The 20347-nt window shown below is 39.4% G+C and overlaps 1 protein-coding gene across 2 annotated transcripts in view; it reads right to left on the minus strand.

Moving 5' to 3' along the window:
- The window catches only part of USP9X (ubiquitin specific peptidase 9 X-linked), a 106282-nt gene that overhangs the window by 67399 nt on the left and 18536 nt on the right, over window positions 1–20347 (minus strand). For both annotated transcript variants that reach the window (XM_080374284.1, XM_080374283.1), the window contains exons 2-9: window positions 11923–12176; window positions 10255–10400; window positions 9866–9945; window positions 2925–3037; window positions 1929–2147; window positions 714–829; window positions 225–476; window positions 9–147 (exon numbers count right to left, since the gene is read on the minus strand). In XM_080374284.1, coding sequence (XP_080230410.1) covers window positions 9–147; window positions 225–476; window positions 714–829; window positions 1929–2147; window positions 2925–3037; window positions 9866–9945; window positions 10255–10400; window positions 11923–12018 — 1161 coding nt within the window. In that variant the 5' untranslated portion in view covers window positions 12019–12176. The remainder of the gene's footprint in view (window positions 1–8; window positions 148–224; window positions 477–713; window positions 830–1928; window positions 2148–2924; window positions 3038–9865; window positions 9946–10254; window positions 10401–11922; window positions 12177–20347) is intronic.

Raw genomic sequence — 20347 nt, forward strand, 5'->3', positions numbered from 1 at the left:
GAACTTACTGCCATCCTTTCAGCTGTAAGCCACTCTTCCTCTTCAGGATTACCATGCCGATGAGTATAATATGACACACTGGATATTACTTTGTTAACTTCATTTAGTGCATTCATTTTACCATTGAAAGAAGAAATTTGTAACAACCTGCAAGAGAAAATAAATGTAAGATGTGTGAAAAAAAATGTCTGCAGTAGCATATCATATTAGGAGTAGCATCTTACCTAAGTATCATTTTTAACCTAAATATTTCTAAGTTTTTTACAGTTTCTTCTTGTCCTGGAACTCTGGAAGCTAAGTTCTTTAGAGATTTGATTATCATTGACAGAGCATCATTTTTGGCTTCATTCTTTGCTTCTTTTTTCAGTTCATCATCTGTTAAATTTTCTAAAAATTGTGGAACCATTTCTATAATTGGAAGGAAATATTTCTTCACTGTATGTAATGTGAGAAATTCGTAACATTGTCCAAATGGCCTAAAAATAAAGGAAAAAGTGATCAAAATTCCATAATATGTAGCTGTGTAATATTAGGATAGCAGGAGCAATTAATTCAAGGCAGTTCAAGTCTATTTACAAGCACATGAAATGTTGAAGGTAAACACAACTAGTTAAGAGACATGATTGAGAGCAAGTGTTTCAAGAAAAGACTAAGTTTCGCGCTCTTAGTCCAACCTTTCCAAATATGTAATTATTATTTTAAAAAAAACTCACTTGATGAGAGCTGCAATTATCTGAACATTCAATGCCGATCCACTCATGAAGCGATCATGCAAGATCTGAAATCCATTTAATGTGCCAAACTTGTTGATAAGATCTACTAACCAACCCTGCAATATAATAAACAGTTACTTTCTGACATTTACAAATTATCATCTAGAAATACTTCCACATACCTGTCAGTAACAAAATTTGCTTACAAAAAGTCCTTACAAAATAAACTGTTAGAAGGTAGCAGCATGGACAGTGAACCTGCCTATATAGTTAAAATACTCAGTTTTAAGGAAGTGCTTAAAATAGGCAACAAGATCATTCCAATTATCACATCAAAGAACAGATGCTATATATTAGCTATTCAAAGAAATTGATCAAGTACATAGTAATAAAAAGGACTATACTTCAGGTTCAACTTTGGCTGCCTAGTTACTACAAGAAGCATGACAATTCTGGTGTTTTTTTCTGGTCCTGGATGTGATAGTGCTGCATATAAAAGCAGTAAGAATGCAAAATAATATTCTTCTAAACACTGTTAGCAATGAACACAAGGAAAGCCAAGGACATTTATCTTTGGTTCTTACACATCAATAGCTAACAGTTCCTATAAAAAGAAAAAACGGAAGAAAGCAACAAAAAAATAGTTTAGTTAGCTCCTGACATTGTACCAATGCCATTTGGAGTACAACAGCGAAAAATTCAGATCCAAGAACTGGAACACATAAAACAAAAAACCCAAACAAAATACCCAAAACCTAAAACCATACTGACACTAGTATCCCACATCAGATTAAAAAGATTTCTCCCATCACTGGGAACTATAAGAAAAAAGGAGAGAAAATTCCTACTTAGGCACATACTCATCGCCTCAGAATATGTCACCTACAAAATCATTTTGAGTGAGAAGGTAAATCCCTCAGCTGGCAAATACAAGCAAGCCAATTAACACAGTAGGAATGACATTTCAATAGTTGTGCCACCTTACCATAGAACATGACACAGTTTGACCATGAACCAAAGACTGAAAGAGTGAGAAGGGGAAATGTACATTATATCATTACCAGTTAAGAGTCAAAAGCAGCAGAACATCTTAGTGGTACAGAGAATGAAGGGTTGGGGTTTTTTTCCCCCCTTCTAAAAACACTTATTTATGGCTACTGTGTTATTAGGTAACACTGCATGAAATCAGGAATACAGGTCTGAAAACTCTTGTACCTTTGGTGATCGTGGGTCAGGAGGACGAGCATGAAGTTCATCTTCAGCAAGCTGGACTCCCGCAGGAACTGTTTCTGAGGGACGAGTACCATTGTATAAATGGAATTTGCAGTGAGGATTTAAGGCCATGGCAAGAAGTTCAAGAAGGGGAAACCAATCTTGGGACAGCTTAGCCACACAGAGTTCCACTAGTCGATGAGTGTTGTTAATAATACATCTCTATTAAGAAAAAAAAACCAACAGCCAAGAATATGGCAGGTCACTTAACAATAAATAATGAACTATAAACTCTGAACCAATTGTACCTAGCATGCAGAGTTGCGTAAGAGTTTTACAATATTGTATTTTAAGTTGTACTTCCTCCAAGAAAGGGTTTAAAACAAACTTTAAACTACCTGTTTTCAGCTAAAAATTAAATTTACGAAAATAACACAAATATTTTTGGTTGAGACATTGATGAATCACTACTGATCTATTAACTTTTCCTTCTTTCTCCCATTTATCTCACAGATTGTAATTTGCTTAAGTCTTTACAGTTTCTCATTTGGCCTGTGACTAGCTGTCCAACAGGTAGTTTTTAAATCCAAGCAGTTGCTGCAAACATTCAGAAATCAGCAAGCTGCTAAAAGCTTTCACTAAAAAAAGCAAGTTTCATGTCCTAGCATGCACATAAAAATAAGCGGGTCTCTAGGCATCTGGCCAAAGACAGCCTGCCTAACAAGAGCTACACTTCTGAACATACGAAGTTCCGTTCCCCCCCCATACCATCTTTCATGTTTTACCTCCTTCCAAAAACACCAGAAGCAGTAAGATACAACAACCATAGAAGGACAATCGCCCTCCACCCCCTAGCCATGCATACAAGAGTTCCCCCAGTTCTCTATTGAGATGAATTTCAAAAATGAGATTCAGTCTCTGCAGTCTCCTCAGTCACAAAGGCAGTCTCCTTCCTCATTTGAATTACTTTTTTTCAGAAACACAACTTTAAAAACTCACATGGATCTCAAACTTCCAGCCACTCACTGCCTCATCTGTAAGGATTTTTGTGAAAGATATTGTTAACCCATCTCGAAAAAATCGCTGGCATGCTTCACTTTTGACATCAAGGCCTATTTTAAAACAGAAAAGAAAAAAATAAACTATTAGACATGCAATTTCATTAGTTGTTACATGGACTTTTAAATGTTGAAAGCAGTGATTCGGTGGGCTGGTTTTGGCCAGTGTAGAATTAATTTTCTTCACAGTACCCACTATGGGGCTATGCTTTGCATTTGTGCTGAAAACAGTATTGATAACACAAGGATGTTTTAGCTAATGCTGAGCAGCATGTGCACACTGTCAAGGCCTTTTCTGCTTTTCCACCCCACCGGCAAGTACTCTGCACGCACAAAGCATCAGCAGGGACACAACCGGACAGCTGACCAAAGGGATATCCCATACCATGTGACATTATGCTCAGTATATAAAGCTGTGGGAAGGAGGAGGAAGGCAGGGACATTCAGAGTTACAGCATTTGTCTTCCCAAGTAACTGTTATGGAGCGCGATGGAGCCCTGCTTTCCTGGGGATGGCTGAACACCTGGCTGCCAAAGGGAACTGGTGAATGAATTCCTTGCTTTGCTTGCATGAGTGACTTCTGCTTTACCTATTAAACTGTCTTCACCTCCACCCACAAGTTTCTCACTTTTACCATTCTGATTCTCTCCTCCACTCCACTGGGGAGAGGAGTGAGTGGCTGCTTGGTGCTTATCTGCCAGCTGTGGTTAACCCTGACATGTGGACAAAGATTTGGTGTTTAAAGTCTCAGAATTATTTTAAAAAGAAGCCTTGGATGAAGACAAACCTACATAACCTTCAATGGACAAAAACCTGACGGATTAATGTTCTACTAAAGCCACCTCGAAAAATGCATATTTAGATAATTTATTTTAAAAACATGTGATAGGGTGGGTTGTTTTTTTTTTCCCACGCCTGTAACACTTGGAAGATATAGCAGCAAAAACAACCACCAAGTACAATCTTTATTTTCCATTCTTCTGGTATATATGCATTTATATAAACTTGCATTTAGTTTCTAGCAGTAAAACTCAGTGAGTGAAGAGGAAAAACTGTGAGAGCTGCTCAGCTTCCCAGACACAATTAACCTGCAAAAATAAACACAAATCCTTCTGTCTCTCACCTTCATTTGAAGTACAGTTTCTTGTAATCCTGCTGCCAGGACCCAACACTGCTGTAAAATTTAGCCATACATACCACCATACATCAAGTTTAATTTTAAAGAACAGTGCTCCATATTTTTCTTTTAGCTATTTTAAAGCGCTGGAGTGACCCAGTATTTCAAGAAATCTGTATCTCCCCTTCAAAAGTTCAGCTAAAAAAATCTAAACAGGGCTAAAAGTCAACAGAAAAATGTGTTGAATATGTATCAGTACACACTGGAAACAATATAAGCCACTGGGCACATACAACGAAAAGCATGACCCGCTTGCACCATTTCTTTACAGAACAACTTTAATTTTCATTCAGGGAATCTTAGCATTCAACAATTCTACAGCATCCAGATTCACAAAAATTATTACCCCCACCCCCCTGCAAACTCCTTAATGAGACATCCTGACAAGAACTTCCACTGGTTTGGGAAGGACTGATTTGGACTATCAAATTAAAGTTCCTCATAGTCATAAACACCTGTGCAACAGAGGTTCATTTCAAAATGGTCACAGAACACCTGCCCTACCACAAAGGTTTTCTGAGCTACTGTAACAGGGCTTGCTAGCCTATACTCTTATAGTGGGTACAGCTCTCAAGCAACTCCTTCTGAACTAGTCCAGTGTTCCCTCTTTTTATCACTACAAGGCACACGATATACACTATGTGACCAAGTATAAGTCCACGTTATCTCCCTATGTAGTTTGCCGTCTGGATAACAGACATCCCCACACTATACAGTAAATGCTAAGACCGGTAACAAAAGGCCAGAAGCTACAGCAATGACAACATGACAAGAGATGAGAGATGGTGGATACTGCCTAAAACTTAGGCATTTGCAATAAACGAAGGACATTAACTCCTCAAGGAGGTAAAGCTGACAACTTCACCCTACAAAAAACAGGCAACAGGGAAGGCATCCAACGTGGAAAACTTGACCTAGGGCAAAACTTCCTTTCTGAAGCCAAATTTAACAGTAAATTTATTTCTTCAAAACTCAAAGCAGGTGCTCAAGTGATTTTAACATTCCTTGGAATATCAGTATCTTGCATTGAAATATCTCTCAAACTTTCAAGTACTTATTGAACCATCTTACCCACAATAGTTAGTTGGCCAGCTCCAGTCAGCAAGACATTTCAAACCAAGTTCAGGAATACCAAAACAGAGTATGTTTCAAAATACATTGTTGTCCTTTCTGTACTTCACTGAACTTGGAAAGAGAGGGAAGACAGAACCTTAGAAGATAACTGTGTGACTCCTGGATATACAATCACTTTCTACCTTCTCCCACAGTGTTGTATACTGCTAGAACAGATGATACCTATGGAAGGAACCAAGGCTAGATGACTACAAGGCCCAGAGTATCATAGAAGCAGGGTACAGAAGTCCTAGAAGACAGCAAGTTGGGAGAGGAAGCAAGAGTAATCCAAAGACAGTAAGAAGAACAGCAATTACTAGACATCTGACATCTACTGCCTGCATCAGATTCAGTATCATGAACTGTCAGCTGAGACCCCAAGCAGACATTTTTCTCCCTGTTGTCCAAATTCTGAGGGCAGAGAAGAATAAGGAAGAACACAAGAGATGTGCATGCGGCCCTGAGCTAAGTATTTATAGAGAAAAGTTGGAGAAACTGATTATGCAGTGAGAAAAAAGTGAGTATGAGAGGAAAAGGTGATGTGCAACATACAGTATATGGGAGTTGCAAATCAGGGACTGGAGAAAGAACAGAGGGCCATTTGATTTCTGCACCTGTGCTTCAAAGCACTCAAGGTGCCAGATTAATGCACTCTGCATGGCTTATCCGGCTACAAGAGCAGAAACACTCTGGGTCCACAGAACTTGTCAGTCCAGATGCAACTGTATATGAACAAACTCTGATACGTCTAAGGGGTATTCAACAGCATAGGACTGGAACACCACGGCTCCAAGCAAAAAAATCGCCTAGCTCCTCTTCTACAGGACTTTGGATTGCACAACTTGGAAGCTGCAAGCACAGAGCTGAGCTGCCTCCACACACTGGCATAGTGTAGGTCTGTGCCAGTGAAGCCACCCCAGACCTGGAGGCTCAGGAACTGCAGCACAGAAAACTTTCAGCGTCTTGGCAAGGGCTGGCTCAAACCCTGCAGAACAGAGTGATCTGCAGGTAATAAGCTGTGGGGAAACCCACACTCGCCCATGGGCACAATGGTTACACATGGCACTCAGACTCTGGCAGACTTGCAGTAACTCTTAATCATCAGTAGTCCTTCTATACCCGGGGTCCTCAAGCTATGGCCCAGGGGCCGGATACAGCCCCCCCTGAGTCCTCAATCCGGCCCCCAGTATTGACACACACACACACACCCCCGGCCAGGGGTTGGGGCAGGGAACCAAGCAGCCACAGATGACTGCCTGACACTGCATCCACGTGCCGGCCCCCTGTTTAAAAAGTCTGAGGACCCCTGTTCTATACCAAGACACTACACTGATCCTGCTGTAGTTCACTTCACTGAATTGGTTCTAGTCCAAATATCTGGCTAAGAAAGTTTGGAACATGAGGACACGAATCTGCTGTTTTCGCTTTAGACAGATGGTGAAAATAACCATTTCAAGGAACTGCATAAGATACAGCTTCAGAAAGGAACTCAAGAGTGGTCCCACAGAAATGCAGATGGATCATCCAGAGAGAGATGGTCTTAAGAAGATGTTGGAAACAACTTCCATTATTGGGCTGCCTAGCTTTTGGATGCACATGTGCTTGCACACACAAATTTTTGTGGGTTTTTTTCCGAGGCTCTAGGGCCTGCCTCTCTTTCCCATTGTGTAAGCCTTTGTAATTCATCAAAACTAAAGATTTGAGATCAAGGTTGAAAGTTTAAGTTGTTAAGTGAAATCTCATTTCACTTTAAATAAGCAAAAAATTGTAAAAGTTGCCTTCCTTACATGTGTCACATTGGGAAGCTTTGGCAGCATGTTAAAAATTGAACGTAAACATTAGAAGCAATAAAATCCACAATAAAGACAGAGCAGTGCAGAGTTGTTGAGAGGATTTTGAGAGAATGAGTGGAGAATATTCTGGCCTATAAAAAACCAAAACCTTAAAATAAACAATTTTTTTTACTTTTAAATTTATAGCATCCAACTCACTATGACATTTATTTCTGGAGCAAATCTCATTACTCAAAACACTTTATAAATATTCCATAATTATTGTGAAGATGAACATCAGTCTTGCTATTAAACACTACTTTCCAAATAGGTTTTCTTTCATTAGCAAGTAACTCCAGACTATCATTTGATAGTCTCACGGCTTGCTTAATGAAGACTAATACATTGATGCCTACACATAAAAAGATTATCTCCCATAAATAAATGCATCTGCCAGGACTAATGCAAATCACAGTCTAGACAGGATTCATACTACCCTGTCAAATTTGCTCCTTGCACTTGAAGGTGGTAATGATGACATTTAATTCTTATGAGTACTTTCAATTCTGTTCAATTATGTCCCATTCAATTTCAATTCCTGAAAAGATTTAAAGAGGATGTAAACCACTCTGATTTTATAGACACAAACAGCACAAACAGCAGTTAGTACAGATTCACTCCAGAATGCCAATGACCACTGTCAATGCAAGGAATAAAAGCTACTTAAGAATCCTAACCACTAGAAAATGGTGCTTGGTAAAAGAAAATTTAGTGGGTTCTTTTTAGGTTGCTTCACAATCTAAATTATTTATACAATGCCATATAAATTTTATGTAATTCAACAGCTGGTTATTTTTCTATTTCTCCTTTCAGTTGTTCTCTTTTGAACCAACTCCTAAGATTAAGAAAAATGCCCATAGACAGGTTGAAAATTGTCCAGTCTTAGCTGTTACTGAGATAATGGAACATTTTCAACCTGTTAAAGAAAGATACACAACAGAACCATTTATATTACTTCTCTATATATACACAACTCTTCAACAGTGTCTGCCAAGTCTTGAGCTACCAAACCAGTGTCAGTTACACCAAGTGAGCACCCTATCGTATTCCTTGAGCACTGAAAGTTATTTAAAAAAGAACCATCTTAGTAATCATCTAACTACAAGTAGCAAGGAAAGAAAATCATCTAGGTTAATGGTAAAGATAACATTAAAAGTAGTTAAACAACTACTTTATCAGCTTTCCTTGTTTTCTCCTTAGCCAATAATCCTTGCATATGCACACCTAGGAATTCATCTAGAGGGCAAGGGGAAGAATAATTAAATAGCAACACGATGTCCAATTCTGAAAATGGCCTTTAAGAACTTAATAAAAATTGAAGCGCATAAAGCATACAAATAGATTTCCACTTGTTTTCACAATTTCAAGAGGAAAAAAAAAAAGAGAAGACTTTGTGTCTGGGAACTTTCAACTAAGTCTGAAGCTTTGGAGAAGTACACTGATGTTAAGAGCAGCCAAAAAAAAATCTCGTTCTGCTCTTATTACTTCATTGAGGTGACAGCTTTCTGGGTTGTTTGTTGTTGTTTGGGGTTTTTTTTTTCCAAAAAATTACTTAACAGCTGGCAGTACATACATGTCCTGTCTCACAAATCACAAGCAGAGAATTTCTTTTTTACTGCACTATTCCAATAGCCCAGACAGACAGATGGCTGCATTTTCTTTCTGTAAGTTGCCATGTGTTTTGCTCCTGAACAGATGCAATCACTTGAAAATCCTACTCACCTTAGGATTCCTGCCAGACCTAGCTACATGCAAAGCAGCCAATTCCAATTGCAACTATGGCTGATAGGTCAGTGTTGGTAACAACATGTCATTACCCTATTCTGGATCACAAAGGGTGCACCTTAACTTGTGTTTCTCCAGAGAGTGCTCCAAAGCAAAAAAAGACTTACAGAAAACTATCAAGATAACCCAGAATATCACGACCACAACTAGCTTTTTATTCTTACAACTGCCTAAGAATGGCCTTTATTAACAGGGAATTTAAGTTGCCCTGGTCCAGCTATGCAAAATCAAGGAACAGGTCACTGTATTTAAAACACAACTAGCTGGTAAGCGTAGAAATTCCAGAAAAAAAATTTGATCTAAACTTCTGGTACTACTCAAACACTGGGGCAACAAATACTGACCAGAACAGGAAACCAAAGCAACTTTCCAGGAGAACAGAACTTCCCAGAACACAACAAACTTGTCAATCTGACTAGTACAATTTAGCAAAGGCATACAACACAGTCCTGATACAGAACCCTGCTACTTCCAAGCAAGACAGACACAGCAAGCAATATGTCAGAATTATAAGTCTAAGTCTCCTTAAAATTCTAACTTTTCTCCAATATTCTCAACAAGTGTGCATGTGCTAAATTTGAACAAAAAATTATGGCAAGACATTTGGAAAGCTAGATTAGTAACTTATTTTTAAAAACATAGAACTGAATTTTAGTATCTGTTACAAAGACCAAGCCCAGTAGGTCTGATACCAAAGTGATACAGAAAACATGCAAGACAGGAGCGACAAGATTTTTATTGCTGTGAGCTTACTGAACTTCCCTACTCATGGTAAGACACCTAATCTCCAACTACACTGATGGCTTTCCAAAATTCTGATCTATGAAGGTTCTGCATACTGCTCTGACACAGTCTTCAGGACCAACATTTAAACAAAAATAATTAAGAACTTTTCAGCCTCCACAAGGGGTTCAAAAAAACAGGAAAAGATTTTACACACTGGCCCAATAATCATTAATTGCCTTTTCAGCTTACCTTTTTTACTTAGGTCGATAGCAGCTTCTAGAAGAACTTCTAATTCCCCCTTCGGCAGTACAGGAACAACCCATCGAGGCCTACATGCAAAAACAAAACATCCCCCCCCACCTGTATTTCAGTTGTGCTTCTTAAAGAATCAAGAATAATTGCCCCTTCATAAAGGGTAGGAATATACATTTTTAAAGGCCCTGATGAGCATTCCATTTAAAAACAAAACAAAAAAACATGCAAAACCCCACAACCCTCTAATCTGAACCTCTCTCTCTTTGCAATTCTAACCCAGAAAGTATTACAGAAAACAGTGAAACAAAGATGCAAGAATCCCGATTCCACTATCAAGATATTTGCACAAATAAATCTATACCCTCTGAAAAAACTGAAAATACCTGTTGATCATGTCATCCAACTTTGCCAGGTCTGTATGTGGAAACGCAGGCTCCTCATCTTCAAGCTGGGGTGGAGCATCTCCTTGGCCCTGCTCATCAGGCGGGGTAGCTGGGGAGTTCTCATTGGAAGAATCAGGTGAAGAAGTCTAAAATTGGTATGGAAAGTACTTTAAATATTGCCTGCACTTGCATGCCACTTCTTTTGGCATTCTCCCTCATAGTAAGTTTCAAAAATCACTTTAAGTACCCGTCATCATAAAATATAACAAAATAATTTGATTTCAGATTTTTTAATAAGAAAATTGAGCAAAAATGTGCTATACACTTTCTATCTCAACAGTTTAAAAATTAAGCTACTTTCCCAGTGAGGGAAGTGGTTTTCTTTGTAACATACTTTTATTTTCAGCAGACCACGTATCTAGAATATGAAAATAAAGACCAGACAGATGTTCCAGTTTTTACAAATCTTCTGCACAAAAGATGATTATTTTAGAAGGAGAAAACTTCAGCAACAGAACGGACAAAAAATGATCACAAAAAACATTTTCTGAAAAAGTTTGCTAAAAATGAGTAACAGTACTACAGCTGGCTACTAACGAATCTCCAAGAACATTCTTAGTTGAGCCCATTTTGGTGGATCATGCAAAATACAATGTGTTTTGTAGATGCACATTTATTTGTATATAGAAATAGTATGAACTGACAGTAATGAAGACTCAAATCAGAACAGCAAGGTTTAGGAGGACAAGGGAGGACCAAAACTTCAAGAACATTACTCACATGTTGTACCACGTCTGGTTGGCATGGAGTTAATCTTCTTCACAGCACCATGTATGTTGCCGAGTTTTGGATTTGTGGCCAAACAGGTATTGGTAACACATCAGTGCTTTGTGGCTGAATACTAGCGAGCAATGGGGTGGAGACCTACCTAGCATCCAGGGTTAACCCACCACATATGTTCCAAAGAATAATTCATTCTCAGGAAGTAAAACCGTTAAACCTTACGGTATTAAACAAACAACAGCCTCATACTGAATTCAATGGCAAATTGTGGCTTTTCTTTTAAATGGGTTTGGCTGCACTGTTTAAAAGCATCTTTTCTGGTCTCCCCCCCCCCCCCCCCCCCCCCCAAACAAATAATCATCACATTATGATGTTTTTGCTTGTCTTTTGAAAGCAGGATAACCTGTTCAAGAGAAACATGCTAAGTTGTTCTGGAAGTCTAGTACAATGAACGGAGACCTAGATGAAGCTGGCCTTTAAGGACTGATACTGGCACGTAACTTTATCCAAAAAGTGCTTTTGCAGAACTGAGCATAAACCAAACCCACAGAGAGTAGTTTCACCAATCTGTGGCAGGTAACTCTACAATGCGGTTGTAAGGAAGCTTCAGGTATTACTCCAAGAAGGCTTCTTATCCAAAATACGTATGCTTGAAAGAACTACGACACTGCCTAAAAAGGGATCCTCTCTTGCAATGCAATGCTCCCTAGTGTTATCTTCTTTGTCAACATCACTGCCTTCATCCCTCAAAATCTTTTTGTACTTGCAGACACACACACAAAAGCTAAGTAGACATCTCTAGGAATATACAAACTCAATTCAGAAGCACTATTTCTAAAGAACTAACCCCTTTATTTTTAGGCAACTTGAGTGTTAATATCTTACCTGATTCTGCTGGAGGGGAGGCTGGGACTGTCCATCAGGAGCCTGGCCCTGGCTATCATTCCCTCCTACTGGAGAGCCACGAGTCGTGGCTGTCATACTCGACACAGGGCAGATCTTTGCAATTTTGTCTGCTTATGTAGTTGTTGTGAGAGAAGAAATTATAGTCCACTTAGTAAAGCTGAAGTACCAGCATATGCTTCCCTTAAAAAGCTCCAACTCAAGAACATGCCATCTTGCAGAGACCATTGCATAACCTGGGGGGGGGGAGAAAAAAGACAAAAGACAATATGCTACACTGACACACGCACATCAAAAGAACCCATATCTGGAAAAGAACACTACAAAAAAATACACTGCTATAAAGAATCTTTTATTTTAAACTTAGATTTCTTGAGTACAACTGACATCAGAAGCAGGTTATGTCTGAAATATTTAACATGATTTTAATATTCTATGCAAAAATTACACTGATAATTACCTCTATACCACTAAGAAACTGACACACATCCAAAATGCAGCTGTTTACTGCGACCCTGTGGTGCCTGAATTGCTACAGTAGACTTTCAATCTAAATTCAGGGTGCTGATCAGGTCATTTCTACATGGACCTTGGTTATGGGCATAAACAGCCAAATCTGTCATCTTTTCCAATACTCTTCTCCTGATACTGTCTAACTGCAGAAGCCTCAGAGGGAGTTAAAAGATTGATTCTACCTCAGCTAAGACTAACAGCAACCCTGCAGGCGAACCTCTTCTATAAGTACATCAGGTTTTACCCAGGGCATTTGACCTGTATTCCCCTCTTCCAGCAGGTGCCTATGAAAGCCTGGGTTCACTGGCCTTTCGGGCCTACTACAAAGCCCACCACATCCTCACCAAGTATTTTAGAGGTTTCTATGAAGAAGATTTTGACATCAGATTTGTTGATCATGTAATCATGATATACCAACAATTCAATAATCCCTATGTGTTTTAGCTTCACTGTGTTAAATAAAAAGTTGCAAGTTCTAACAGCAATTCCACTCTATACCACAGGGTAACATATAACCATGGGAAGATGAAAGGTAATTTTCCAGAGCAACTCAGACTTCCAAGTGTCACATAAACCAACAACAGTACTCAAATTTCAAAAGCCAATTAGGGTGGTAAAAAGAATTGTATGAGCTTTCAGCAAGATTCATTTGAATCAGGAGCTTAGCACTGCAATCAGCAAAAGCTTCAAGTTAGTGTGAAATTTCTGCTGTAACACTATGCATATTTGTGTTTTATTATGACATCTCGTCTTAAATTAATTTTCAGTGCTGCTATCTTTCTCCAAGGCACTTCAAAATCCTTTCCTAAATTGTGCAAATTTGCAAGCCATTACACATACAATAAAAATCTGGACTGCATACACTATTCCTCTCCTGCCCAGTCTCCAATATTAACACCACCACCAAAGGTAGAGATCTCTAATATTGTCAATAAAATAATGTTCACTTTTGAACAAAACTGTATTCTTTGAATACAGCCAAATGTCATCCATGCCCACCCTTCAAATTCATATTCATAGGGTTTAGTAAGCCTGCTAAGTTTAGAACAAAGTCATTACCAACCCAAATTTTTACGAAAAAACTGATTTTTTTAAAATCAGTTTTTTAAAATTAACTCATTTTGATTTGTGCTCTTTTTTAAACGCTCTCCTGAGTATTTAGTTGTTTTCTATTGATGTTTAGAAAGGTCACCAGGCAGAAAGTATTAGCAAGACGAAGTCTCTTGCCATACACATATATACACACACACACTTATCCACACACATACATACACACACTGCAGTCTACTGCAGTTCAATGCAGTCAGTTCCCCTGCACTACCTGACTGAGAGGTCTAGGTACTTGCATAAACTAAATAAATCAAGATTCTGCCAACTAACACTGTACTTTTCAACAGCCCTAAACTAACTACCACCACAATGAACCTTCCCTAACCACTCTCATTCTTCCTTAACAGGTCTGATTCACAATATGGCCACACACAAAAACTTGTGCTAGAAGGACTGAGAGAGCAAAGAAGCAGGAAAAGGGTGAAACAGCTCCTTTCAGCAGCAATCCTCATCTAGGTTAGCTTAACCTGCAGAAAGAAGTGACCACTGGCAGCTGTGGTTCTACAATAGCTTACATCAAACACAAGCTGCTTCAATCATCAAACACAGACTGCAACGAACACATTAGAAACAAAACAAGGGCCAAGGATAATACCATCCTGTATTGGACGTGGGCAGGGCCCGGGGGGGGAACACTGCCACAAAGGATGAGAAAAAGGCTTAGGTACTTAATGCCTTCTTTGCTTCAGTCTTTAATAGCAAGACCAGATACCCTCAGGGTAATCAGCCCTCTAAACCGGAAGACTGGGACTAGAAGCAGAATGAAATCCCCATAGTCCAGGAGGAAATGGTTAGTGACCTGTTGCTCCACTTAGACACATACAAGTCTATGGGGCCGGACGGGATCCACTCAAGGGTACTGAGGGAGCTGGCGGAAAAGCTTGCCAAACCACTCTCCATCATTTATCAGCAGTCCTGGCTAACTGGGGAGGTCCCAGTTGATTGGAGGTTAGCCAGTGTGACACCCATCTACAAGAAGGGCAGGAAGGACCACCCAGGAAACTACAGGCCTGTCAGCCTGACCTTGATGCTGTGGAAGGTTATGGAGCAGGTCATCCTGAGTGCCATCACACAGCACATACAGGACAATCAGGGGATCAGGCCCAGAGAGCACAGGTTTATGAGACATAACTTGGCCTGACTAATCTGATCTCCTTCTACAAGCTGACCTGCTGAGTGGACAAGGGAAAGGCTGTAGCTGTTGTCATCTTGGACCTTAGTAAAGCCTTTGACAGTCTCCCAAAGCATTCTCCAGAAGAAACTGGCTACTCATGGCTTGGACAGGTGTACTCTATATTGGATAAAAAGCAGCCTCAATGGCCAAACCCAAAGAGTGATAGTAAATGGAGTTACATCCAGCTGGCAGCCAGTAACAAGTGGTGCTCCCTAGGGCTCAGTACTGAGGCCAATCCTGTTTAATGTCTTTTCAATGGTCTGGACAAGGGGATTGAGTGCACCCTCAGTAAGTTTGCAGATGACACCAAGCTGGGGGAGCGTGCTGATCTGCATTAGGGTAGGAAGGCTCTGCAGAGGGATGTAGACAGGATGGACCAATGTGCTGAGGCAAATTTATGTGGTTCAACAAGGAGAAGTGCCAGGTCTGCACTTGGGTCGCAACAACCCCACACAATGCTACAAGCCCGGGGAAGAGTGGCTGGAAAACTGCCTGGTGGATAAGGACTTAGGGTGTTGGTCAACAGCCACCTCAGTATGAGCTGGCAGTGTGCCCCGGTGGCCAAGATGGTCAATAGCATCCTGGCTTGTACCAGAAACAGTGTGGCCAGCAGGACTAGGGGAGTGATGGTCCCCCTGCACTCAGCACCGATGAGGCTACACCTCAAATACTGCCTTTAGTTTTGGACTCCTCCACTGCAAGACAGACACTGAGGTGCTGAAGCAAACTGAAGGGCAACAAAGCTGGTGAAAGGTCTAAAGCACAAGTCTTATGAAGAGCGGCTGTGGGAACTGGGGTGGTTTTGCCTGGAGAGAAAACCTGGGGGGGGACGACCTTCTCACTCTCTACAACTACCTGAAAGGAGGTTGTAGACAGGTGGGTGTCAGTCTCTTCTCCCAGATAACAAGCAATAGGACAAGAGGAAACTGCCTCAAGTTTCACCAGGGGAGGTTTAGATTGGATATTAGGAGAAATTTCTTCACTGAAAGGGTGGTCAAGCAGTAGAACAGGCTGCCCAGGGATGTGGTGGAATCACAATCCCTGGAAGTGTTTAAAAAAACCACGTAGATGTGGTTTAGTGGTGGACTTGGCAGTTTTGGGTTAACAGCTGGTCTTGATGATTTCAAAGGACTTTTCCAACCTAAATGATTTTATGATTCTAATCTCATACTTTTCTTATTGTAATGCTTTTGGCTGAACTATCATGAAATGAGACAGTTCAGAGTACTAAAAGAAACAACAACAAAAACACACCCAAACTTACAAAGACTGATTATTTTTCAGTTCTTAAACTACCTGGTACACTGCAAGGCCAGAGAACACTCATCCTAACGCCAGCCAGGGAGGCCAAGACAAAACTGCAGCTCTCCTGTGAGACTGACTTACACTAGTGCAGATTTACACTCAAATTTTGCCTCTGTGCTTAGTTCCAGGGTCTGGGCAAAGCATTTTTGTAAATTGGTTTCTTAAGGCAAGTGACATAATTTAACTAGGAGATACAAGAAAACTGCTACTGAAATAATCAACATTCAAAAACTTGTAAATTCACAGAGTAGAACAAAATCTGTGTAACAAAAAATATACAGAACTTTGTAGACACTAGCAAATTCAGAACACTTCCATAAAAGACCAACATATCTTTTTCTTCCTCTTATTTTATGGCTGCTCACTTAAGAACCTAATCACAATACTCAATGTACATTACTTAAATTACATTCCCAGAAAAGTCTATTTCAGGGACTCCAGAGACATGCACATGGCCAAGCTGGATGAAGAAGACAAGGCCAACTTCTAGAGTGAGTTCACCACTTCTCCACTAATTTGTGTGACGTCCTCAGAGATACAAAAAAAAAAAAAAAAGTAGTAATTTACAGTTACATTGCAGCTAACTAAAAACAGTCCATCTCAAACAGTCTGATTGCTTCTTGTAGTATCTGCATATTCTAAATAGCAAGAATATCCTTGTTCAGGTGTTTTCCTTTTAATTACAGAGTATACAAACACGTTTTTGTAAGCACAAATCATCATCCAATTGATGCATTTTAAACAGTACTAGAAGGGAGTAGTTTACCAGTCCTGTTTTCAGCCACTGCTGTAACCATTTGTTTCAGAGAAAACAAACTGCATGCCCATAAAGAACACACTACTGCTTTAATCTCTGTATAACTGACTAACCATGAATTTTCAAATTCACCATCACTTCTTTAATTCAGACTATACAATTTCTATTTTTTTTAGAGTTAAAACTCACCAAGACACAGTTTTGGCATAGCTCAAGAACAGCCTTTACACCTATTTATAATTAATTCATTTATAAAAAAATGTGAACTGATGCTGTGACACCTTGGTTTTGAGTATAAAAAGGCAGCGCAACAGCAACAATTCAAACTGCCTGCATCCAGGAACATATATAATTTTTAATAGAGTTGAACTCTAGAACAGCTTTCATTTGAGTTTCTCGGTCATCTCAAAAGTAACTAAAATACCCCAATACATACAGCCTTTTCTCCTAAATTAGCTACTTAGTCTCAGGAAATAAGCAAATTAGAAGTGCCAGATGACAGTAGCAGACCTCAAAAGACAATTCATTATTCATATGCATTATCTAAACCCTATCTAGCAACACAGACCTATTTTTCCTTTATTTAAGTTTTCTGGTTATCTACAAGTGAGGCTATATGCCACAGAAATCTACCTTCTGGTATGGCAACAATGTATGTCAGGATACTAGTCTACTCAACATGTAACAACAGAGCATTCTAAAAACCGTACAACTATACTAAGAAAAAATAAAAGTATTTTTTCTACATTGAATGATGTTCCTATCTTAATGTGGCCTCACAGAAGATGTAGTTTTTCATCATAAGTGCTGTACTGCAAAAAAGCTTAACCACAGCAACACAAATTTTATGTTGAAAGATATCACAAATTTGTTTCATATAGGATTCTGAGAACTGCCGCCTTAAAGTCCTAACAAATACTGACTCACCAGAAAGGTTGTGATTCTAGTCTAAAAATTCTAGACTTAGGAATCTAATCTTCTACCCTATTCCTTTATTTCAATCACAACACCTTCTCATCTAGAAACACCTCCCCCAAAACCGTAACACTAACCTAATTCAGTAGCTACAATCTATACACACCCACACATATCTCTCATTTTCTTTCTTCTCTGTGCTATGCTGCAGGAAGGTGTCTTTCAGGAAGAAGGAAATTACATAAATAACCAGAATAGAAAACTGGTGGTCCCAGCAATTTTCTCATTAACAATAATATGCACTAAAATCGAAATGTATTCAATGATTAATGAAATACTTGTCACTAAGCTACTATTCAGTAGAGCAAGAAGTGTCTGTCAATGTTTAAAAAATACCCGATAAGGAACAGAGAAAAGGTTATTTCAAATAGTTTCTATTACAAAGACAATTAGATTCCTTCTCCTCATAAAGAAGTGAGTGTAACATGGGACTTAGTCAACCGCATCAGGCTCCAACACATTATTTCAAAGCAATAAATTTTCAAGTGATACAGCAAAAGACAGATTTTGAGTAACTGTAAAGGTTATGAACTAAAACTATTCTCACTAAAAAATAGATTAATTCAAGTAACCTTTTTCTCTCATCCTCCCACATCATACATCTGAAATTAAGATAGTTGGCAGTGTAAGTTTCTGGAACACTGGGAACATCCATGCAAACATTTAATTCTATTTGCCCTCAATATTACATGACAAAATAGAGACGTATGTCCTGAAACATACGTCCATTCTTTCAGGTTTTATTTTTCTAATTTGAACTTCAAAGCTTAAGTGTTGAGACTAAGTGTAGCTAAGCTACATCCATTTAACAGTATGCAACTTCACTTTGTACAAGATACACCCACACCTATCATTCACGTGAATTTAAGCAAGCAGTGAAAGCACAGAAAGTGAACTTCCAAAAGAAAGCATCACCACTTATTAGCGGGTCAAGGGCAAAGCAGAAAGACCACAACTCTTAACCCCATAAATACAGTCTCAAAGGAGTCTCTAAATGTATTCAGAGCTTCAAGTACCACCTATACAGCATTCTATGCTGAAGTGACCGTAGAGGAATGTTGCAGAAAATGACAGTTTTAAGCAATGATGTTTCCTCTTCCTTGAGCAACAAACATGAATGTTATCTGTATTATAGACTTACAAGGTATGACAGCCCAACCCTATTGTCTTCCGCTCATATTTTAGAGTGCTGGGGAGCTTATGCAGAAGTCTGGTTGAAAATTAAAATCCTGAGAACAATCAAAGATTGAAGCCTTAATATGAATGAGATTCCAAACAGAATACTGGACAATGGTACTGGTTTCTCATGTAACTGGACTTGAGACATACTAATGAAGAGCAGAATCTGGCTGCATTTGACTGTTTCAGGTGTAACAGGCAGCCTAAGCTTATGGTTCTCACATTCTGTTTTCAGGTGATTACAAGTAAAGTCTCTCCTCTAGCTTCTCTGGCTAAAGATCTAAATCTATCCTCTTCCAGTTTAAAGCCACCTCCCCTTGTCCTGTCACTACATGCCCTTGTACAAAGTCCCTCCCCAGCTTTCCTGTAGCCCCTTTAGGCACTGGGAGGCTGCTGTGAGGTGACCCTGGAGCCCTCTCCAGGCTGAACAACCCCAACTCTTTCAGCCTGTCCTCATAGCAGAGATGCTTCCACATGGAATAACTTTCCAAAACACTTTAAAAAAAAAAACCACAAAAAAACCAGGAAAACCTTTATATTACTCAAAGGCCTATCTTACTTCAAGGCAATGATCTACACAAGTCAGGCCCTGAAAGGGAACTGGACAGCAGCAACAACTGCCTTTCTCTAAAAGTCACTCACTTGCCAATAATTCTTGGAGCATTGCACGGTTAGGTAATGTACCTTAAGTAACCAGGGGTACACGATGCTTTTTCCCAGATAACGTAACAAGATATCAGGTCTTCAGGTCATACACTTAGTTCTGTTTGGTAGCCAGAAAAGTCAATTTCAGTTCCTGCTCTAAAGGAGAAGTGTTTTGCTCATGTGACAGTAAATAGTGAAGAATGCCAAGATATGGCACCAAGAAAGCACGCAGTCAATGCCTTACACAAAAACACAGCAAATGTTAAAACAATTAAACACATCCCCTCCAGTAAGCTGTGGCCTTGCTGCCATGCTTTTCTGTAGGCATACATTTCAGGCCACTGCCATGGACAGAGCACTCAGCAAGACAGGGCTTCTCACCCAGTATGACCATTCCTTCACTTCAGGAGCTCTGAGTGAGAGTTAACACTGGTCCAACTGGCATGAAACTGTATCCTCAATGGTATTCCACATATCTCAATGACAGAAGGAGGAGAGACAAAAGATTTACAGCCTCTGCAATTCTACTATTTAAATTCTTGCTTTAAACATTTCTCAGCGATTAAGAAACTACATTCAAGGCACTGGTAAGCAGCTAGATAATGTGGGGGTTTATGCTAGGAGTTGAGAATTTTTGTCCTGACAGTAAAACATACCAGACTTTCCAAGAACAGAATGAACACAAGTGAATAAAATAAAAAAGCACTGGTAAATGCATCCACTACAACCTAAGACACTTAATCTGGAAA

Source organism: Falco punctatus (assembly GCF_963210335.1).
Source record: "Falco punctatus genome assembly, chromosome: 2".
Classification (NCBI taxonomy): Eukaryota; Metazoa; Chordata; class Aves; order Falconiformes; family Falconidae; genus Falco; species Falco punctatus.